General features: G+C 39.2%; 1 protein-coding gene and 1 pseudogene across 1 annotated transcript in view; one reads left to right on the top strand and one right to left on the bottom strand.

Moving 5' to 3' along the window:
* The window catches only part of RPRD1B (regulation of nuclear pre-mRNA domain containing 1B), a 52,455-nt gene that overhangs the window by 4,415 nt on the left and 23,567 nt on the right, over positions 1-24,473 (top strand). Inside the window, exons 2-5 of the mRNA XM_055303024.1 lie at positions 984-1,113; positions 8,895-9,028; positions 17,554-17,666; positions 19,235-19,361. Of these exons, the coding sequence (XP_055158999.1) occupies positions 984-1,113; positions 8,895-9,028; positions 17,554-17,666; positions 19,235-19,361 (504 nt within the window). The remainder of the gene's footprint in view (positions 1-983; positions 1,114-8,894; positions 9,029-17,553; positions 17,667-19,234; positions 19,362-24,473) is intronic.
* Positions 5,469-5,893, bottom strand: LOC129496162 (ATP synthase subunit f, mitochondrial-like; annotated as a pseudogene).

The raw sequence follows: 24,473 nt of genomic DNA, 5'->3' as shown, positions 1-24,473 counted from the left end.
AGAGTAAGGACTAGTTTTTCAGGTATGTAAAGGTTGATAGAAGGCTTGCTTGAGTTTTTCAGGTATTTTAGCATTGGAGAAAATTTAGTGTTTTGGACTGTCTGATTATATTTTTATTTATTTCTTTTAAAAGAAAACTGGGACCAAAAATGATGGTGATGTAACTTTACGGTTGAGAAGTTATGTGCATAGAAGCCAGGAAATTCAGTAATGTTCCCCCAAGCAACTGTAACTCAGACAAAGTGCATGAGGTTTTTATGGTTTAATATATGATACCATATAGAGTAATAGGAAATACTACATTTAGTATGTATAAGAGAGAAGAATTATGGTTTTTGTGGGAGCCATAATTTTGCATATCCAGAATTCAGACATCTTTAAATTTACAGTAATAATGTAGCATTAATATATATTTGTATTTGAGATAAATATCTATTGGTGCATCTAGAGATTTCTCTGGGTTGTAGAGTTGATATCATTGACTGATGATTGTTATTGGAATCTTCAAAGAGAACTTCTCAGTGTGGGAACCTAAATTACAAGAATCTATTTTAAAACTGAAACCTAGCTCAGTCTTTCATTCTAGAGTATTTGGTAATTAATAGTGAATTTAAATTGCTCATCTTTGCAATAAAATAAATGAAGACCTTGGTCTTAATATGTCTTCTTGAGAATATTGACTGCTTATCCTTTAGGAATTTTCTTTGGATTATCTTTATTTTTACCGTCAGTTACCGTGGTTAAAATATCACAGAAATGAAGATGACCTGCTCTTGTTTTGTTTTATAAAATTGTATTCTCAAACATGTTTTGTTAGTGATGTCAAGAAGTTATTTAAGTTGTTGTTTCAAACATAAAGGAGCCCTGATCTCAAGTAGATGATGCTTGTCTTAATATTCTCTAGGAGTAGCTTAGGGCAGAAGAATTGTGGACTGAGAATTTGTTTGGTGTAAATTAAATTTTCTTTTTTTTCTTTTTTCCAGCCAAATCAAATAGAAAGCTTACTTTTCTGTACTTAGCCAATGATGTCATCCAAAACAGTAAAAGGAAAGGACCTGAATTCACTAGAGAATTTGAATCTGTTCTTGTGGATGCCTTTTCTCATGTTGCCAGGTATGTTGTCTGGTTTTTTTTTGTTTGGGTTGGTGTTTAAATGCATTACACTTTGATCCTTATTGTTCTTTCCTTTTCTGGGATAGTCTTTGCAAATTGACAACTTCATATTTTACAGGGGTGTGCTTTACAGAGTGTTGCAGAGGCCAAATTACGGTTTTATGTTTTGTTGCGCCCTTAAGAACTGTCTCGTGTAAATATTTTGATGCCTTGAAGGGATTGAGTCAGACACTTGTAGAACATCTTTTTCCCTAGATGTGTTCCTTTGTTGAATTCATTTTTGAATATACTGTTTTTCTTGGTTTGGCTGAGTTGTCTCATTGGTTTATGGTCAGAAAACAAAGCTAAATAGTACCAAGAAACATTCCAGTAACAAAACCGTAATAGCAAGATATTAGTTGGTTATGTCTTCATTTTTACTTCCTTCCTTCTAGATGTTTAGATATCTCTTTTACTAAAAATAGTGGTCATTACTGTAACTGCAAAGATAATAATTATCCCCACCTGGAAAGTAGATACTTGCACTGGCTGTATTATATTAAATCTCTACCACTATGTTTTTGAATGAGAGGACTAGTGCATAGAGCACACATGTAGCGAAGATCACAGAAAACACATTTGATTAAAACTTCTTTAAATCACTTCTATCTACTTAAAAACAAATTGCTTTTCTGGATACACAGTTTAGTTGCTAAGGGGAGCAAAGAAAAACTATTTTTCACTGAAATATTACTTAGTAAACATATAAGAAACATCTTTGCAAAAGGAAATAAGGAAGGGCAAAAAGGAGACCAGTTGGTCAAACAAAATTGTTCTAGGGTCTGAAGTATAAGTCAAAGGCCTCAAATGTATAAATGAGTCTAGCATTCCTTGAAAGATTTGGGGAGTTTGAAGGAATAAAATGAAAACTCCAAAAGAAAGAAATGATACCTAGTTTTTTAGAGATGAGGAAAAGATTTTTGTCAACTATGTAACTAGTGCTTACTTTTAATGAACATGGACTGAAGAAGTAGAATGTGTTATGATCTTGAAATAATCCTGAATTCTTAGAACAGTATGCTTACTAGACTACTAGAAGTGCTATCTCAAATTGGAGCCAGGCACTTTCTTGTTTTCAGAAGATGTAGTTCAGTTTCTTGAGCTGTAGTTCTACCTCCAGCACTGTCTCAGTGACCTCAGATGTGTTACTTAGCTTTTTGAGCCCAGGTTTCTTAACTGATGAGATGGGGACAACATCCCCTACCTCACTGAAATTGCCGTGGGGCGGAAATACACAAGTCTGAAAGTACTCAGTAGTACGATGCCTGGTCCCCAGGCTTTGCTCAGTTACAGAAATATGCTAAATTGTAAACTTTGTGATGAGAAGGACCATTTCTTCTCTGTTTTTTGCTGTATCCTGGGCACCTAGTAAAGTGTCTGGCACAGACCTGCCAGGTTACATAGCTTTAGGGAGTACCATTGATGTAGCCTTGATGTGATTGGTGTCTCAGGAGTTGGGCATCATTGTGGTCTGCCCTGGCACAGTAGAGATATAGTAAATATTTGTTGAATGAGTTAATTAGGGTATGGGAAATTGGCTAAAATAATTTCCTGTAGGGATAGTAAACATAACATTTTTCTTTAAAAATTGGGCAGTAATTATTAACTGCCCCCAAGCCAGGAACGGGTAAGTAGAAGGGAGTAAGAGAAGGAGGATGGGCAATACTGGGATTGAAAACTTTTTTACTTGGTGTAACATCTTAAAACCTATCTAGGAGGTGCTGTGAAAATGTCTTGGCAGATTCTATGGCATTATGGGGAAACTAAGCCTGATCCTTTTCAGTGTGTGTGTGGGGGTGTCTATTCCCCCCCGCCCCATTCTTCTTTTTCTTTTAAAGTCCTTTTTGCTATTAGATTCAGGATCCCTATGTTTCCAAGCCTCTTCCTCCTACCTTTGTTAGAACAGAAAAGCTAGCTACTCCACTTCAATCCTAATGTACCTTATCTGTAGTAACAAGTACTCTGTATGGTTTTCTGTGCCTAGTGGATGAACAAAGATAGTGGACCCATTAATATTGACCAAAATTGATTAGGAATCTCTATGATAATTAATTCCCCCCCCCCCCCCCCGCCCAAACCACAAACCAAACCTCTCAGGTCAGAGGAAGCTGCCAAGCTCATAGGTGAGATTTCATCTGAATAGCTGTTTAAGTAGCTAGACTTTGAACTGTTTTCCCCACACAAATGCCTTCTTATTTTCTCCTCAGTTTGGATATAGTTGTGCACTTCATTTTTCATTCAACATGTATTTGAGTGCCTTCTATGTGCCAGGTACTGAGGTAGACACTAGAGAAGCAGCAGTGAACAAGGCAGGCAAGGACAAATAAATGGGCAAGATACTTTCAGAGGGTGATAACATGGACATAATGAAATAGAATAACAGCCTGGAGTGAGATCTCTTCTAGTGTGGTTAAGGAAGCCTCTCTAAGGAAATGACATTTGAAGCAATCATGTGAAGTAGGAACAAACAGCTATTAAAAAGAACCTAAAGTAGAAATAATCTTGGCATGTTAAGAGGATCAGAATGAAGGCCAGTGTGGTTAGAACAGTTGTGTTGGGCAAAGGGAAAAGCAGCCTCCAGATAAGATCAGAGAGGTAGGCAGGTACCAATCACATATGTCCTGTAAGCCCTGGGAGAAAGAATTTTATTCTGATGGGATGTCAGAGATTAGTTTAAGCAGAGGAATGATTTATTCCATCATGTGTTAGAAGGTCCCTCTGGCTTGGTGTGGAGAATGGATTATAAGGCCAAGGGAGAGACAGGGACAGGAGTATGAAGGGTATTGCCTTTCTGCAGTCTAGAGATTACATTGGCTAGGACTCAGAGAGTGAAAAAATAGTAATAGCTTCCAGTTTATCAAATGTTTACTTTGCGGATGAATTTGCCTCACCTTCCCATGTAAAATTGATAGGATTTGTGGGAGTTGAGTGGGAACTGGTTGTGAAGGAAAAGAAAAATCAGATTATTTCTAGGTTTTTGACATGACTTAGTGGCTGGCTGCTGGTGCTGTTTGCTGAGATGAAATTTGAGGAAAAGATGTGGTAGAGGAAGTCAGGAGTTTTGGCCAGGTTAAGTTTGAGATGGCTCATAGATATTCCAAGGGCTGATGCCAGATAAGTGGATGGATGAACTAGTCGGAAACTCAGTAGGAAATTAACTTCTGGAGATGTCAATTTGGACTTATCATCATATACATACTTCTTTACTATGTGTCATGGATCCCCAAGGCCACTTGCAGGTTTGGTGACTTGCTAGGACTCACAAGACTCAGCATATAGTTGTGCTTATGACTATGATTTATTACAGTGAAAGGATACAGAGCAAAAGTCAGTAAAGGTAAAGGTATATGGGCTGCAGTCCAGAGGAAACCATGTATAAGCTTCCAAGAGTCCTCACAGTGGAGTCACATAAAACATACTAAATTCTTCCATCTATGAATTGTGACAACATGTGTGAAGTGTTGTGTACCTGGGAAGCTCATTAGAGACTCCGTGCCTAGGGTCTTTATTGGCGTTAGCCACAGGTACCCTCTGCCAAAATTTCCAACTTGCAGAAAGCAGGTATTCAGCATAAATGATATTGCTAGCACAAACAGTTTAGGCATAGTAAACCACCCTGATTATCAGTTAGGAAATTGCAGGAACACTCCTGAAACCTGAGTTTCCAGATGCCAGCCAAGGGCAAGCCTAGTGAGCAGGGCTTTCTAAGGGCGGCAGTCTCAGGCTTGCTACGCTCTTTTCTGCATAATTGGCAATGGAACATTTCTGCTCCAGTTTCACATGAGGCTCTGTTGGAAGCACTGGGGATATTTAGAATTCCTGCTTTTAGTAGGCTTACCACAGGGCTGTTGTGCATGGGATAAGACAGAAACACACAAATTATAGTTGATACACCAAAGAAGTACCATTAGAACTACAGAGGAAGAAAAGGCCCCCAAGTTGGCTTGGCAAGGCCTCAACTGACACTTCAAGCAGCGATTCTGTCTGAATAATATACAGTTTACACTTTTCAGATTGGTTTTGCAGTGATTGAGTTTATAATTATTATTAGAAGTGCATACTAAGTTGTGCTTAACATAAGTTACATTTAGATACTTATTTATCATTTTCTGCATAATTCACTGGTTAATGGCAAGGACTTTTTTCACTTAAACTTAAAGGTTTCTGTTTATTTTTTATTTTTTTATTTTTATTTTTTCAAGTACCAGTCAACTTTTATTGGATATTAATTGTGAATTAGGCAATGGAAGGATTCAAGGATGCCAAGCAAAAGTCATGGTCAGGAGTGCCAAATGTGTTTCCACACTGGGCCCTCTTCAGTGGTACTTGAGTAGCCATTCATGTTTGAGCTCCTTGTAAGAACGACAGTAGTTGAAAAGCACATAAGCAGCCAGCACCATACAAATCCCAGCGACGTCCCCTTTCTTCACATTGATATACTTGTAATACCGGTAGTAACCTCTTTGAATGCTCCAGCAGTGCCCCTAGGGGTGAAATCCCACATCAGTATCCAGCCTGGCAGCTCTCCTAGTTTCACCTCCATGAGTTGCTTTTCCTTCACTGGTACAGATGACGCCACCTTGGAGTCCTGGGTGTCCACTCTGGTTTCTCAGTTTAGAATGGAGTTAGTGCAACCTGAGAAGATAGTTCTGTTATAAAACTACTTCATTGCTTTAGTTGTATCCAATTCCAAATACTAATGGGACTTCAGTTCATTGAAGCTACTTAGGACAAACCTCATGAGGAAAAAGCTTTCTTGACTGTTGTATCTGAAGCTTTGAAACTTATCTGGCAAAACTGATTTACTATATTACTATATTTCTGGATAGGAATTAACCTACCCAGGTTAATTGCATTCACCAATTAAACTACAGCCCCTTTTTGGCTTTTCCCATTAGTGATAAAAGCTTTTTTTTTTTTTTTTTTTTTTTTTTAATTTTTTTTTTTTTTTAATTTATTTATGATAGTCACAGAGAGAGAGAGAGGCAGAGACATAGAGGCAGAGACATAGGCAGAGGGAGGAGCAGGCTCCATGCACCGGGAGCCTGACGTGGGATTCGATCCTGGGTCTCCAGGATCACGCCCTGGGCCAAAGGCAGGCGCCAAACCGCTGCGCCACCCAGGGATCCCGTGATAAAAGCTTTTTGAAAATGACTGTTGATTATTATAGGTTTGTGTATCAGTTTCCATTACGTATCATAATGTGGCTGAATCTGTACCCTAAATCAGTCTTAGTCTAAATTGAGTTCCAAGTATTTGGTCTGCATTGTATCTCCTCCCTTAACTAAATCCTTGATAAGAATCTGTTGTCGTGATAGGTTTCTCTTTCTTTTAAGTGAACAGAGAATTTGCAGAGAACAGGTTGTATGTTAAAAGTATCAACCAGTTCAGTTCTGATTAGTTGCGATTTGGTTATAGTAGTTACAGTTATTTTATTTTCTACGCCATACATCTGATCTCATCAAAGATTTCCTGTTGCCTTCAGGATAAAGGCCACAGGTACACATACTTAATATGGTGTTCAGGGCCTTCATAATCTAATTCCACTCTACCCCTCCAGATTCTTCTGCTATTTCCATATTCTCCTTAGATACTTAAGCCTATATTACTCCCAACTTCTCCCCTCTTCACATTGTTCTACTTCGAGGGTTCCATTTAAAGGAGAGAAGATAGCATGAGCAAAAGCACATGTATGAGAAGGAGCAAAGTTTGAGCAGAAGATGCATATGGTTGAGTGCCCCGTTGGGGTGTTGAAAGGGAAGGGGTCCCTGGGTTAGGCCCCAGAGGTCAGGTCCTAGGTCTTGTTCTTCATATTACAAGCACAGTATTTCATAAACCGCATTGAATGAGCAGGTGAGTATTTAGCTGATGTCTGACACAAATGGCTTTGTTGTGGGAAGATGATTGTTGAAAGGTAATTCATTATACATGGCTTATCGAAATCTATCTAAAATTTTTCAGGGAAGATTACAATTAGGCCGATATTGTGCCTGTTCTAGGGTAGGTAGCAGTGGTGAGGAGAGGACAAATCGCTGTCCCTTTGGAAGTTGCATTCAAATGGATAAAATATAAACAGGTAAACTGTAAAGCATATCAGAAGATACATTATATGGAGAAAAGTATGGCTAGGGAATGTGATTTTAGATAGGGAGATTAGGAAGGGATGCTTGAGTCATGCCACAAAGTAAGGAAATGTGGTTCCAGGCAAAGTGAACTTTAAGTGCAAAGTCCCTGAGACCAGAGGGCTAGGGTAGCTGTTAGGGAATAAGGAAGGGATAGGGTAGGTGAGGCCAAAGAAATAATGAGCTGTAATGAGAATGGTTTTGTAAGATTTATAAGAACTTTCACACTTTTATTCTGGGGGAAAATGGGAAGAACCATTGGAAGTTTTAAGCAAAAGAGTGACATAATCTGCCTTGACGCAACAGAATTTTTAAAGCTTAAGATTAGCTTGTAGAAGGATAAGGGTGGAAGCATACTATATAATTTCAGTCATAGCTTTAAGTTTTATAAACTATCATTGAATTTTTTTTCCCTTTTTCCCCCCTCACCTCTGACTTGAAAAAAGCTTGTCCAAAAAAATAGGTTGTGTGTGCCCTGATTTAGTACTTTAACCCTAATGCAGTGAAATTTGCCACCAATATTTCACAAATAATGCAGTCTGACCAGATGAAGCTGAACCCTTACGCTACCTTGAGTGTTAACATAAGTTTTAGAAAAGTGCTAACAAGGCTAAGGGTGGATGAAGTTCCCATCTCTGTTGAATTAGGTATGATTTCTTCTTGAAATTCCTGTAAAAGATATTGGCTTAGAAACTAAGGTCTCAGGATATCCCTTCTTGTTGGAAGTCACTCGGGGTTATAAGATCATTAACATCCAGATAGCTTTACAAACCAGAACAAGTCATAGTAATACTGTGGATGGTGAGGGAATTTGTTTTGCTTTCAGAAAGTCTTCCCCTACTCTTCCACTTGCTGTCTGACATTTTCTGGTAAGCAGTTGTTGCACACTGAGTACTAGTTACAGTTATCTCATCGAAAATACTCTGTTTCAAGAGTGCAATATGTCAGGAAAAAACTGTACAGCTTCTCTTAGATGTAAATTACAAAGGGCTATCTTATGCTCAGTATGTTCTAAGATTATCCATTAAATACTTTTGTGGGAGTGGGGACTAGTACCTAACCCGGGATTAAAATGACTGAAGTAGTTGAGATCAGACTTGGTATATGTGTATTTTTATATTCATAAGGCATCTTGAGGTGTTGCTGTATTAGCATTGATGAGTTGTGGTGAATTTATTCCCCATTTTTAAACATTTGTTTTTTTTTAAACCATGTGTTTTCTACCCTTAAAGGTTTTGGCTCCCTTTAATTTCCAGCCGAATGTCTGGCACCACATTTTGATTAATGTCTTCTTAAAAAGCAAGCTGTCACATTTGAAATGATCAGTTTTAACAATCAGCCTATTGGCTTTTTGCCCTAATTTGACCCATCTTTCAAGAGATAAAGAAATAAAGACTGATAACTTTTATAACATATTCCCTCTCTCTTCCCTGCATGCCACAGGAAGAATGCAGTTTCTGGTCAAATTTTGGGTATCTATTTATCGCAATATGTATCATACTTTTCTTTCTGTTTTTAAATATGTAAATCGTTTAGTCAGTTGTTTTTAAAGTAGATCTGTCCTAATTAAACACAAAACAATCTTAAGCTTATATCTATCTTTTCGTCTTTTCTGGGCAGAGAGGCAGATGAAGGCTGTAAAAAACCTTTAGAAAGATTGCTGAACATCTGGCAAGAAAGAAGTGTGTATGGCGGCGAGTTCATACAGCAGCTGAAGCTGTCTATGGAGGACTCCAAGAGCCCTCCCCCCAAAGGTAGAAACATCACCACATGTTTACAGCTCTTGGTCTTTGCCTACTTTCGAATCACATATGAAAAGCTGCAATGGGGGTTGCTGTGAACCACCAGCGATTATATGATTCTTCAGAGAGATGATCATAAATGATGGTGAGAATTTATGTAGTGCTCGCAGCGTGTAAGCCTGGTTCTAGTATTCATGCTATTCATCATTTCACACCCTTAACTTTTGCTGTCCTTGGCTCTCTTCTGCCTTGCAGAGACTTTCCTTGCACAAGGGAAAGAAACAACAACATTGTTTAGTTGTGGAGACCTAGGAAGTACCCTGGACTAAGATTTTGTCCTAGCCCTGCCACCGACTACTACAGGGTCTTGGATATGTCCCTTAGCCCTTTTCGAGCTTGGTTTCATTAAATATTGATGTGGTTTTGAAACATACTTTTGATATTTGTCAGCTTGCTGTCTACAATTGATTTTGGTCTTTATTGAACCCAGGATATCCTCCAGAAGTATGTACATGTATGTGTGTGAGCCTCACCAATCATCTTAAGAACTTAGGTTCTTTTTTTCTTGAAAGAGGAGTAAGATCAAACATTACTTGTTTCTTGGTTTTGTGGTTAGTTGTGGTTTAATTCTAGTTGGCACGACATGTTTTTGAGCTACAGATCTGATCAGACTGCACGTGAACTCATTGCCTAGAGTAATGAGTCCAAATACTAGCATAGTACTTAGGACCCTTTATAATCTGAACTAGTTTACTTTTGTAGATTCTTCTGCCATTTCCTCACATACGACATGGTCTTTGGCCATAACCAACAATTTCTTTTCTAGATGCTCTCACAGTACCTCTTCCTTTGCACCTGGTGTTACCTCTGCCCGAAATGTCCTCTGCCCCTTTCACTGTATGGTGAACTTTTCTTTAGAATGCTATTCTCATTTTGTTGTTTTTCCTACCTTGTCTTGGGCACATGTAGCCTTTTCTGTCCATGTTTCTCTGGTACTTTGTACATGCCTCTGCTGTAACATTTAACCATGGTTAGTTTACCTGATAATATCATTCATTCAGCAATCCTTTATTGTGTACCTTTCATGATCTCTTCCAGATCTGAGTTTATATGCATTGTAAGGTGGGGTAACTTTCACATAAAACTACAAGTTAGAGGCTTTGTAAGAATGACATAGTGCTTTTAGACTGCAAGTCATTGTTGTTTTACTTAGAGTTGATGGAAAACAATTTTGATGTCACTCGGGTGGTAGCTTCTGAAAAGCAAGGTGTTCCCTACTTTGGAATTCTCTGGTAGTGTTTGTATTGTGTTTTTGGAGGTGTTCACAGTGCTGGAGAATTATTCAGCATTCTTTTCTCTACTCTTAGACTTCATTGGTAAACAGTTCTGATTTTTTTTAAAACACCTTTAGGCAAGTAGGAGAGCTCTGAAAGACAATGTTAGAAGCTAAGTATTGAATTTCAATTCAACAAGCATTTGCCAGACATGTGCTTTGAGTAAATGACTACGCTAGATGCTACAGGACTGAGCAGAGGAGTGAGACGTAGTTTTGCACTCAGGGAGCAGTCAGGCAAATTGGGGAGTTTGTGGCAGTAGTAGATTTGAAAATCGCTCCATTGGATTTCTGATTTTTTTTTTTTTTTGAGCTCTAGACATTATAGCCATTGAGGCAGTATTCCTCCATGTGGAGGATAATGCTGATTGAAGGTGATTACTCTTTCTCTGTGCTGTAGAGATGGAAGCACATATCAAAAGGTTCCAACATGTGTATTAGTCTCCACTAACTCAGTCTATCTCCTCACCATCATCATTGGACCTGAGTTATCAAAATATTTTTATCTCAGTCCTTTCAAAATATTGATGAGTTCTCCAGAATTTTATTTCCAAATTTAAATAGTCCTTTTATATTGCAGCTTTGATTCATGGGTATTTCTTTGTCTTGAGACAGCACCAGAGTTTACCCTTGAAATAAAAGTTTTCCTGTGGAACTTTGACAGTGAAGGATAAATGAGCCTAGGAATTTTGTTTTAGAAGTGAAAGTTTCTTGAGGCACCTGGGTGGCTCAGCAGTTGAGCATCTATCTGCCTTTGGCTCAGGTCATGATCCTGGGGTCCTAGGATTGAGAGTCCTGTATCAGGCTCCCCAGAGGGAGCCTGCTTTTCCCTCTACCTATGTCTTCTGCCTCTCTGTGTTTCTCATGAGTAAATAAATAAAATCTTTTTTTAAAAAAAAGAAGGAAAGAAGTGGAAATTTCTTGGGTTCATATACCCATTTCCTCATGTGTAAGACTCATGTGTTCTAAAGTCATCTCTCTGTTCTTGGGCATACTCAAGCTGTCACTGGACTGAATGGAATTTCATTATTTACTGAAGTCACACATTAGTCACACAGTGTTCTATAGTTGTAGCAGGATTTAGAAAAGAAAGGTAGATACAAAGGAAATGGTATTTATTGAGCTTCTATTATTATGTGCCAGCCTTTCTATTAGCTGCTTTTCATGGTAGTGTATTTTAGATTCTTAAAACTCCTCTATGGAATTGGTATTATTTTCATGTTTCAGATGAAAATACTAAGGCCCAAAGGGTATAGTAAATTTTGTCCAAACAGATACAATAAGAGGAGAATTCATGTTCTAGTCTGTATGACTTTAAAGCCTATGTTGGTGGGGGTTTTTGGTTTTGAATTTATTTATTTGACAGAGCACAAGCAGGGAGAGTGGCAGGCAGAGGGAGAGGGAGAAGCAGGCTCCTCACTGAGCAGAGAGCCCGATGTGGACTCGGATTCCAGGACCTTGGGATCATGGCTTGAGCCAAGGCAGATGCTTAACTGACTGGGCCACCCAGGCACCCTAAAGTCTGTTCTTCGTACCATACTTTTTCCTGAAAGTACATGGATTCAGTAGATTTGAATTGGGGTATGAATTCATGAGCAGTTCACCCAACTTTCTTGGACCTTTATATAGTTAGTTTAGCTGTTATGAGCAAGGGTTTGAAACCAAGTTTCCAGAGTATGAATCCCAGCTCTGTCATTTCCAAGCTGTGTCACCTTGGGCATACATAGCATTAGACCTCTCTGAGCTTCAGGTTCTTTATTGTACAACATGGCTACTACTACTACTACTAGTAGTAGTAGTAGTAGTAGTAGTAGTAGTAGTAGTAGTAACACCTTACAGCGTTGTCCTGAGGATTATTTCGGATAATGTAGGTAAGATATTATTAATGAGGTGATGATAGGGCTTTTATTTGAGCCCCCTCCCCCCTCGGTTCTAATATCTAACATTCTGAGTTTCCCAGTATGATCCAGTGGTAGATGTAGGAGGAGACTTGTTAGTATTCTTAGTCCCTCAAATTTTGTGCAAAACTAGAAGGCATAGTGGTTAAGAGCATGAGCTCTAGGCCCAGATTCCCCAGGTTTAAGTCTGGACCTGGCCACTCAGTTCAGTGAGACAGTGCTGGTAAAGTACTTTCAGAGGAGAGAACAAACAATGAGGGAGCTGTTACAAACATTTCCTGATTCTTTTCTCATTATAAAAGTAATATAAAATTAGTGGGCTTTGGGTTTTATATATATATATATATATATATATATATATATATATATATATATATATAATTTATTTATTCGTGGTAGAGAAAGAGAGAGGCAGAGACACAGGCAGAGGGAGAAGCAGGCTCCATGCTGGGAGCCCAACGTGGGACTCGATCCCGGGACTCCAGTATCACACCCTGGGCCAAAGGCAGGCGCTAAACCACTGAGCCACCCAGGGATCCTTGGCTTTGTGGTTTTTCTGTTGGTTTATTTTCATTTATATACTTGTTTTGTGTTTTTTTTTTCATTTGTTTTTTAATCCCAGAAAATTTCTTTTTTTTTTTTTTTAAGATTTTATTTATTTATTCATGAGAGACACAGAGAGAAAGAGAGGCAGAGACACAGGCAGAGGGAGAAGTGGGCTCCATGCTGGGAGCTCAACATGGGACTCAATCCCAGGTTTCCAGGATCACACCTCAGGCTGCAGGCAGCGCTAAGCCGCTGCGCCACCGGGGCTGCCTAATCCCAGAAAATTTCAAGTGGATTCTTTGGAAGACCTAGCTTTACAGGTAGATGGCTGCATTTCATAAAGTGTTTGGGAGCCTTTAGGTTAACTTTTGCCTTAAAATTATTTTTGTGGTCTGCTGTAGTGTCTGAAATTCTACCACAATCAGGTCTCTAAGAGGCATATTATCAGTGCTTAGGTAACCAGAATTATGTGAATGTTAGCCAAGTATGAGAGCCCTAGAGACACAGGGACAGGTTGGAGGATAGAATAGAGGACAGTACAGTATGAGAATAGGCAGTTGGGGCCATCCTTAGTGTTTTCCCTGCCTGTAAACAGAGTGGTTGAGTGAGTCAAGAAGGAAGTGTAAATGCTATGATCAGAAGCCAACTTGATAGTGGGAGAGTGCCTGGTCTTAAACTCAGATGTAGGCGTGAGACTGACAGATTTCCTAGGCTATTTTTAATAGCTGCCTGACTAGATTGAGAATGTTGGGCATCATAACTGCTAACTTAATACAGATGAGTCAGGGGACAGTTAATAGAGCAAGCTGTCCCTTCTGTGTAAAGGGAGGCATGTAGACATTTTTGGTACAAGCTCTGTGCCACCTGTTGTTAAGTTTCCAACTCAGCTCTGTTGACACTTCCCTAGGTATTATAGGGAAATAAGATACTTAATGTTTCTATCAGAGGTAAGGGCTGTGCCTGCTGGCTGCATACAGAGCAGCAAGGTCTGGGTGCTGCAGGAGTAGAGGGAGATGATGGCTCAAGATGCCGTTGCCCTTACCATAAGTAGGCTTTGAGCTGAGGTAGACTCTGTAAGATCATTAGAGGCCATTCCAGGTTTTTGAGTAGAGGCACAGTGGGTAATTCATTCCATAAGAGTGTAGTCTAAGAAAAGGAGCAACTAGAGACAGGGTGACCAGTTGGGACAGTGGTCTGGACAAGGCATGAAAAGGGCACATTTCTGATAAGGAGAGATCTGTTAGATACATCTCAGGAGTGTAGAATCTACTGGAAGTTGGGAGTTTAGGAGATTCTGGTGATCTCCAAGGCATTGTACTTGGAAGATAGGGCCAGTGTAAGTGTTTATAGTGTAAGTAGGTAGCTCAGGAAAGGAGGAGCCTTATGGGGGAAAATGATGAATAATTCATTTCCAGTAGGTCCTCCAAGTGGAAATAGAGAACTGAAGTAGGATGACTGGTTATCTCTTATTACACCTATTTCCATCAAAATGGGCCTGCAGTTATTTTCATTAGTTTTATTTCAGTCTTGTAATGCTGTGTCAGTATGAAGTGGTAGAAAGTACTCCAGTTTAGTGGGCAGGTGACTTTGGCTTTAGAGCCCAGACTTAAGCTCCTTGACTTTGGACAAACCACAAGCCTATGGGCCTGAATATGCTCATGAGAAACGAGGTGGAGAAAGCAAAGACATAGGTCTATCTAAGGCCTTTCATTGCCTAAATTCAGTGATTCTGAGGGTCCTAAGGTATTTAATTAGTGTGTGTGGTTTTTATATATAATAACTTCTGTATGAGAGTTTGAAACTGAAGGATTTGAGTTTTGTAATTTTTCTCTTTTTAAATGTATTTAACAGTTGTTTAATTGAGCGCTGTTCTAAGTGCTTGGAAATAAAAAATTTGAAAAATGTTTTGCTTATGTGCTTGTATTTTTGTGGCTATTTCTAACATATGGCCACTTTGATGCTGTGGTGGCTAAGTACCTATGAGGGTCATACCACATACTCCACACTAATTAGGCAGTTAGTGTGTGCTAAGTACTGTTAGATATTTCATATGCAAATTATATATTACTAGATTTTCTGTCTTAAAAATATGGCAGTCATTGTTTTGCATAGTGCAGGACTGTAAAAATGACCATGTAAGCTGAAACCATGCAAAATGATCTTAACAGGAAAAATTATGGTTGTTCTATGACTTTTAAAAAATTTTCATCAAAGAATTGAGAATTCACTGTAGATTACAAATCTATATAGGGAAACAAAGAGGATAGTGACACTAATAGTTACCTAGCATGCTAGAACATAAAAACATTAGAAACATTGAGAATTAAAGTATTTTTATTTCTTTGTAATGAACTTCACAAGAGAGGTTTGACGAGAGCTGGCCTTATTGTATAATCTATGGTATGGAGCAAGCATCCTAGAAGTTTGTATCACCTCCAGCAGTTTACCCTTAGTGTTCTCCATGTTGTGAGATACGTTGGAGAGTTCCTATAGTGTGAAAAGTTTTGTCAGCACCACTTCCCTTGGACACCGTCATCCTTGTCATCACAAGCACTTTCTTCAGAAAGTTTCTGGAAGGGCGTGGCAGTGCCAGCATCTCTGAAACCATCTGCGTCTTCTACAACTCCGTTTATGTGCCGTTCACTTCCAGTGTGAGCTTTAGTTTTAGTTTCTGGGCTGCTCTTTGATCGTGGTCATTTTCAGTCAGTTCTCTGTTTTGATTATTCACTTTTATGAAATGTCATGTGAATCTGATCACCAGGAGACAACACACTTTGCTGTTTGTGAACGGAAATAACAGCTCTCCAGTAACCAACCAGTGACCGGAAAGAAGTGATGTGGTCACTGAACATGATACATTTCTATTATTTACGTAGTGATGTGTGGACTAAAGTTAGCAAAGTTTGTTCTTTATGCAGTTACTCAGAGTGAATATGCTGCAGTACTGAAATTTGAACCTTGGTGTGTTGGGAGACTGGTGTTATTTAAATCTTGATAACAAATCTGTACATAACAGAATGGTACAAAGTGAGGGCTGCCTGTGCTGCAAATGTTGCCGTTTTCCTTTAGTAGAACAGAGGGACAAAGCTAAGAAAAAATAAAACCCATGATATTGACTTGGCATTCATGTCAGGCATAATTTGATCAGTTAATGTGTAAGGTAGGAGCAGGAACTACATCCTTGGTTCCAGGAGAAAATCTTTAATTAAGCAGGAAGTGTACATTATTCTGTTTATAACTCAGAGTTCTGAGGCAGGTGCATGGTGACCCCTCCTTTGACAGATGAGAGAGTGTTGTATGCTGCTGTGGAATTTGATTGCAGTGGGAAGAGCACAGATTTTGAAAGTCCTACCTTTAGACAAGTGTTGAACCTCTTGGGTCTCCTCCGTTTTCTCGCCTGCAAGCTGAAGATACTACATCTCAGAATTGCTAGAAGGACTAAATGTACAGAAACTATTGCAGTGCAAGGCACACATTACCATCCTTTCTTTACAAGCGTATCATTTAGACTTATGTCCCACAGATGTTTGACGTTTATTTTGTATTGTCCAATTTGGTCAAAAGGAATGATTACTTTGGAAGGGCACATTTATCATAGCCATTTAAAAGCATACAATACAGATGATAAGTGTGAATGTAACCTGTTTGTCTCAAAAGTGGTTAATTCTAAAGTAGTGACTTAAGTAATTTCTCTCAGTTGTATCAGTCCTTTTTCTCAGCAATGGTTATTTTTAATTTTAAGGTAAAATAAGATTTGTTTTGTTTTTAGAGGGAGAGTTTAAAGGGCAGCACGTGTAGAGTTTCTGACACAATTTTATTGATAGGTTTCTCTCTACTACAGGTTTATCCTGCTTTCCGAAAATAGACCATTCCTAAGTTGAAATGGGATAAAGTGAAGAAGCAGTTGCCATTAACTTATATAGAAGATTTTTTGAGCATTCCCAGACCCCATTTGGGCTTTTCTGATATCTTAGGCCACATCTTGCTAACAGATGCACAAAATAAAATTGAGATAAAGCACAGATGCTCACAGATAAAGCTCAAAGCTCTGGTGGCTTGATGCTGAGGCGCTGAGTGTAGTTGCTGGACAGGAGCTTAGCAGGGCTGCTCTGGCTGCTTGGGGTGCGTGCTGCCTCTACAACCACTCTGTAAAACACATGCTGACCACTATTTTCACTTTGGGCCTTTCTTTGTGAAAGCAAAAATCCTCTTTGAATTTCTTTTGGTTAGCAAAAACAGGTACTATTACTATAGGTATTTCATAAAAGCAAGCTTTAGAAAAGTGGGGGATACCTTGTTTTTGTTTTCTGAGATTATCCTGCAGAGTGTATAGTATTTCATTTTATATGCAATGTATTTTCTATAAACCTCTCATACATTGGCTTGCTTCCTTATTTTGTCTCATGGGTTTCTTACCACTTTACTTCTTGTTAACTATTTTTAAGAAATAAAGTTTTAATAAAATGTGTTTGTTTAGTAGGTTTCTTTTTTAGATGTTTGTTTTTTGGTTGTATTTTTTCAGTGAGTCAATCCGAGATGACAAACCTGAGACCATTTTTGACTCTTCAATAATGTAGGGAACTCTACCACCAATTTAAAATAACTAGCATATAGGCTAATGTTCAGCCGTCTTTGGAAATGTACACCCCTTTTGCCCTTTTTTTTTTTTTTTTTTGCATGTGGCCCATTGTGCATAGCATTTGACTCTTACCTACACAGGCTGTCATGACCCAAATTTGTGCCCTTTTTCTTTCCTCTAGCAACAGAGGAGAAGAAATCTTTGAAGCGAACTTTTCAGCAGATACAAGAGGAGGAGGATGATGACTACCCTGGAAGCTACTCTCCCCAAGATCCTTCTGCAGGACCCCTCTTGGTATGTCAGAACTCCCAAGAGAGTAGGGCAGAGTGGTCTTGTCTTGATGGGGTGACCGCTATTTGAAGATTATGGCCACAGGGTGGCGCCAGGGACCAATAGTATGGAATCACCCATGGGCAAATCTCTGCACTGGGTGCAAGATCCACCCGTAAAGCTAGCCAGGTAGCAGGCTTGCCTTTGTCTTTGCATGCCATAAGTCTAGATAGATGTATGTGTTATATGGTATTTGGACTTGGCTTTGTTTCACTCCTAGGAGTTGAAAATATTCTCAAAGAGTAGATTTTTGTGAAAGGGTAGATAAAGACATTTGTCCTCTGCCATGGGTTTTCTCCTATAGCATGTTTTTTTTTATAAGTAGACAACTCAGTTTCTAGGACAGTCGGTGTGGCAATAGCAAATTTTCTACACTATCATCTGTTCAAATATTAAAATGGAGCTGAATTTTTAATTATACAGTTGCATTGTTTAGCCCTTCATATAAATTAGCTCATAAACTCGGTGGTTAGTTAATTTTTGCTGTTTGTTTATTACTTGCTAATTTACTTACTGTCAAAGAAAGTGAGGCTAAAAGATTAAATAACTTGCCCAGTGTCTTAATTTGAATCTGGGTCTGATGACCTCAGAGACTACTGGGATCTTTTATGTGGCCTCTCATTTTGCCTAAAACAGCTCTACTTTGTTATAGTAAGGCCCACATAATAGGAAGCGTGTCTGGTTTGTGTCATATTAAATTGAGTTAGATGGTGGATGAAGCGAAAATGGTGTTAGGCCATATAACTTTGCATTTGAAAACTTCCAAGGGGCCAGTCTGAATTATTAGCTTTTAGAATAACTGGATAACTGTCCTGCCGTCTGCCTTGCCAGTTAGTTACTCCTGGGTCATTATGGACTGGTAAACCTAGCAGCATTCATTGTTTTCTGAGGATTTAAAATTACTCTTTTTAGCATATGAAGTATGCATTCTTGGTTTGCTCTTTTCTTAGTCTTTTCCTCCTTTGTTTGTAATTAATGAGTTTGACACATTTAATTTGGGGAGTGGCTGCCAAAATGGAAACTGTCATCTTTGTGACATTCATTTTATAAAGCAGATCCAGAGAGAATTGAAGTAGGCAGTGTCACTTCATTTTATCAGCACGCAGTTGTTCAGCATCTGGTACATATGCTTTTATACTATACTGGAGACCAGAACATTTTGTATTAGAAGTCCTACATTATTTGAAACTAAGCAATATGAACCAGACTCCTTTTTTTTAAGTTGCCAAAAACATGCTCTTTTGGAAAGTTGAAGGTTTTTTTTTCCCCCAGAATTATGTAGAATCTTCATGTTCTTTATGAATGTTAAGTCTTCATGCTATCGGCTTAGAAAAATTAACTTTTTACATTCTCTTAGAATCCATTATCCAGTCCAGTCACTGACCTCAATATAGGCGGTGGTACTAAAGACCATATTTTTATAAATATCAGGAGTGATCATTTTTAGGATTTGCCTCCACCTCTTTTAATTCTGGCTTTTTTAAATCCCCTGCATCTCAATGGGCAGCATTGTTTGTGCTTTCATTGTACAGACTGAGGAACTGATCAAAGCTTTGCAGGACCTGGAAAATGCTGCATCAGGGGATGCTACTGTCCGGCAGAAGATTGCTTCTTTGCCCCAGGAAGTGCAAGATGTTTCTCTGTTGGAAAAAATAACAGGTGAGAAAGTAGTTTAGGAGAAAGGTTAGGGAAGAGGGACATCTCTCTAATGCATCAAACCCTAGGACATGCTTACATCTGCAGATACAGACTTCTTCTATGTGGTATTGGGTTTTGCAAACAGTGAAGCTGTTGAAATAGTCCATGCTTGAAAAGTGATTCTAGGAACTATGCAGAAATGCTGAACTCGTAAGTAATGTTTGTTGAAAACGCAGGGTAAATTGTGTGATGTGGGGTAGCAGGAGAAGACATCAAATTCATAATCCTCTTAACTAAAAAAAAAATTATGATTCGGTGCTGTGTTGATTTCTGCACTGTACACAAACACACCCCATAGATGATTGTGCCTTTAATGCCAAGAATGCCAGCTGTATATTGTTAATCATGTTATTTTGCCCTCTTGATGATCACCCCCCCCCCAGTTAAACAGGGAGGGACTTGTAACATTATTCCCACTTTATGCATGAGAAATTGAAAGGAAGGAGTGAAGCACGAACTAATATTTATAGAGAATGTTCTGTGCCAGATACTTCTACTCTTCCTGATAACCTTTTAAGGTCACTGAATATATATCCCCATATTGCATAGGAGGAAATTGAGGCTTCGGTGTCGTCAAGCAAGACTGTCAGCTCCATTTTCCCTGCAGCATCTGTTTGCTTCATGTCTCTGTCCCATTTTGATAATTGCAGTATTTCAAACTCTTCTATTATATTTGTTATGTTGATCTGTGATTAGTGATTAGGAATCCCTGAAAGTTCAGATGATAGCATTTTTAGTCACAAAGTATTTTTTTATTACAGTATATACATTTTTTTAAAACCTAATGTTTTTGCAGGTTTGGTAGAACACTGTAGTGTAAACATAACTTCTGTGTGCCTTGAGAAACCAAAAAACTGATTTGACTCGCTTTATTGCGACATTTGTTTCATTGTAGTGGTCTGGAACTGAAGCTGCAATATCTCCGAGGCACACCTGTATTTTAAAGGTAGCTGGGGAAAACGCTTCTGATGAGATGACCTTTGATCAGAGGCACCCTCCCCTGAAGATTAGGAAGCAAGCTGTGAGGATATCTGAGGGAAGGAAGTACCCCCCAGGCAGAGGGTACAGCCCCAAGTAAAGACCTTCAGGTCAAGAGCGTGCTTAGCTGCAGGACACAACACAGAGGCTGTCTGAATCCTACAGGCAGCATTTGGGCTCATTTTCACTTCCGAGCTCCAGCACTTGGAGCCTACTGGATCCATTCTGTTAATCCTTCCACCTTTTCTCAGCCTCTAATCCTTTCTGGCCTTAACTTTCTTCACTAAGTGTGGTGAAGAAAGCAATTCTTCATAATTGCTCCCGTACCTATGTCCTAAATTTGGTTTTCTCTGTCCTCTTTGCTGTGGTCTTCTGGCAAAAACCCCAGCTTTTCTCTTAGTTAAGTCTAACTTTTGAGGTTATTATAATGATCAGTTTATTTATTTATACTGTTAGAATCCTAGTCTATAAAAATTGGGAGCAAATTAACATAAAACTAGCGATGTATGTGATTTTATTTATCTGTTTACACTGAGCTAAAAGTCTCATGTCTCCTAGCCTTTTTTTTTTTTTTTAAGATTTATTTATTTATTTGAGAGAGAGTGTGCACACAGGAGTGTGGGCAGGGGAAGGGGCGGAGGGAGAGAGAATTTCAAGCAGACTCCCTGCTGAGCACAGAGCCCACTGTGGGGCTGGATCCCAGGACCCTGAGTTCATGACCTGAGTTGAAATCAAGAGTTGGACCTTAAAAAAAAAAAAGTTGGACCTTAATTGACTGAGCCACACAGGTGTCCTGCTTTTTTTAAATAGAAATTTTATTTTGATTTTTAATTGTAGTAAAATACACACAGTTTACAATCTTAATCATTTTTAAGTGTACGTTTCAGAAGCGTTAAGTACATTCACATTATTGTGCAATTTCCAGAACCCTTTTCATCTTTCAGAACTAAAACTTTATATCCATTTGTAACAACTCATTTCCCCCCTCAGCCCCCTGACAGCCACTATTCTAAATCCAGCTTTTCTTCCTTTCCTGGACCTGCACAGCTGAGTCTGGCTGACTGGGAAAAACTAATAACGCATAAAGGCTGACTTGTCTTCCTACTTCTGTGGGTGAACATGCCGTTTTCTAAACCAGCCACCTACCTGTTTGCTAGCCCTGTTTCTTCTCACTACTCCAGGACATTGCTCCAACTTTTCTTTCTTTCTTTTTTTTTTTCCCTTTACTGGATCATTCTGTGTAGCATAAAAACATGTACTTTTTTCTGACAAAGGAAAATTTTTTTTTCTTGACCCATATGTACCTCTAGTTACTACCTCGTTTCTCTCTTCTTTGTAATAGAACACTAAATAGATGTGCCTGTGCTCATTTCTTTCCCTTTCCCCTCCTCCCATTCTCTCTTGATTCCACTTGAAGTCTGAAATTGCTCTTATCAGTGTTGTGGATAACTTCCATGTTGCTAAATTCAGTGATGAATTTTTGCCCAGTCTTTACTTGTGTTCATCGTAACTTGATCTTAGTGACATTTGGCCTCGTTAGTCATTTCTTCTCATTTGGTGCAGTAGACAGAATAATGATACCCCTGGCCACCCCCACCCCTCCATCCTTGTCCTAATCCCCAGAACCTATGAGTATATGATCTTACATGGCAGAAGGGACCTTCTAGATATGATGAAGTTAAGGATCTTGAAGTGTATCACGGATGATTCAGGTGGGCCCCATCTAATCACAGGGCCCTTCTGAGAGGGAGAGCAATAGTCAGAGAAGGAAATAGGACCCTGGAAACAGTCTTTGGAGAGATGCATTTTGAAGATGGAGGAAGAGGCCATGATATTAAATACTAAGTTAATACATTTGTGTTATTTTCAGCCACTGAATTGGTGGTAGATTTGTTGTAGCAGCAGCAGAAAGTAGGACTTTGTCCTAGCTTTCCTCTCCTCTTCTGGCAATGGCTCTTTAGTCTCTTGCTGGTTTCTTCACTCCTCTTTGACTTCTTAGTGTTGAGTACTTAGCGCTGTAGTTAGTTTCACTGACAGTTCCTCTTACAAGTTTGATGACTTTGAATAATATTTAGACTAATAACTCCCTAATTTATATCTCATATTGACTTTTCACTTCAACTTGAGAGTCTGCTTAGTGTTACTAGTTGGGTATCTCAAAAGGCATTTCAAACTTGACCTGTCTCAAACCAAACTTCTTGTCATCTCTCCAAAATTCATTGTTCTCAGGGTCGTCCCCATATCAGTAAATGATCCCCTCATAATTCCTGTTGATTAGGACCAGTATCTGACACCAGTATCTAAAACCAGTATCTGACACCAGTATCTAACATTGTCACCACTTCTGCTGCTACCACCTGGTGCAAGTTTTCACCATCTTCACTTGGATTATTGCAGTTATTTCCTCTTTGGTCTCCCTGCTTCCTCCTTATCTCCCACCCCCAGCCATTGTTCTGTTCTTCACATAAGCAGAGTAACCAGAGTGATCTGTCCAAATGGAAGTTGGACCATGTCTCCCTCTGTTCAGAGCATTCCAGTCACATAGGCTTCTTGCCAGGCACTTCCCCCTTCTAGGGCCTTGGTACTTGCTGTTCCTCTACTTGGAATGATCTTTCCCACATAGTCACATGGCTTGTTCTCGCACTTTCTCCAGGTCTTAGTTTACATACCATCCCAGTGAAGCCTACCCTCACCACCACATTTAATATCATATTTTTCCCTCTGAATGCCCCGGGCTTTCTCCTCTGCCTTTTTTTCTCTAGAATTCTTATCTATATTCGTTCTATTCTTACCTGAGAATGTACACTCCTTTGGGGCAGAGAATTTTTGTCGTTTGTGTTCCCTGTTGCTCTGAGAGCCTAGAATGGTGTTGGGCGCATAATGGGAGTCCACATATTTGTTCAGTTACTTGGAAGGTTTAGGGTCTAGCAGTCTGATTGCAGGGGGTGAATTGCAGTGGTTGGAGAGGCGGTGGGCACCTGGAGTGTAGTCAGTTCTCCTTAAGGGTTCTGTAAAGGAAGCAGGGAAATGAGGCAGGAGCTAGAGAGTGACATAAGGACAAAAGGTAGAGCAGCATGTTTGTATCCTGATAATAGTGGTTGTGGAGGAAGAGAAAGAAATTGAGAGGTGTGGGGAAGCACAAGGGACAGTCACAGAAACAGGATCTTGGAGTAAGCAAGAGGGAATGGAATGCTCGTGCACAAATGGAGCGCTGGCCAAAGAGGCACACAGCCAGTGGCCTGTGTAACTGGGCATGGAGGATAGCCACAGGTAAGTTCTTTGGAGTAGGCATCTAACTGCTGTGTTTTGACTGCATTTTTTTTAGTAGATCCTAAAACGATCACAGTTATTTTTCTGGGTCGTAATTATTTGTGTGAAGGAATTATCTCCCTTGTACAACTTAGAGGGTGAGAATTGATTTTTTTCTTTTAATCTTTAAAATTAGTGTTTTAAACTAAAACACTTGCTGTTTTTGCCATGGGTACTCAAGACATTATAATGTATTACACACTTGGGGGGAAAAAAAGAGAGATGCAGTCAAACAATGACAAAGCCAAAACCAACCTCACCACTCCAGCTCCTTGTTCTTAGACCATACCACCAATCTTGAAGAATAAAGTTCACCGTCCTCTTTAATTCTCTGTGACTGAGATTGTCTCTTTCCTTTGTACTGTCTTTAGCTCACTCTTAAACTCCTTCACCAAGAACATACTTTTGTTTCCCTGCTCCTAAGGAACCTGATCTTTAGCATCAGTCCTAATTTAGGATCTCTCAACAGTTTATCTCCTGACATTCATATTAAGAAGGTGTCTGAAAGTCAGGCAGACTGTCCAGTAGAGAAACTATGTTGGGAATTCTTAAATCCCAATTGCCTATGAGAATGCTGAGGTCTCTCACCTCTGATGACATACATTTATAGGGAGCAACATCCTGTATCACTATCCCCCTTCTAGTTTGTTCCGTAGAGCTACTGGAAATCCCTAGAGCTCTTGGCTTCAAAACACTGATCTACTCTTTTGACCCTTCAGGACCTTTTTTAAAATGCTGTATACAAATTAGAGTTCTAATTTCACCAGAACCATGTGAAATTAATTA

This window comes from Nyctereutes procyonoides, unplaced genomic scaffold (assembly GCF_905146905.1).
Source record: "Nyctereutes procyonoides isolate TBG_1078 unplaced genomic scaffold, NYPRO_anot_genome, whole genome shotgun sequence".
Taxonomy (NCBI): Eukaryota; Metazoa; Chordata; class Mammalia; order Carnivora; family Canidae; genus Nyctereutes; species Nyctereutes procyonoides.
The sequence above is the reverse complement of the archived record's forward strand: the minus strand, read 5'-3'. Positions and strand labels throughout refer to the sequence as shown.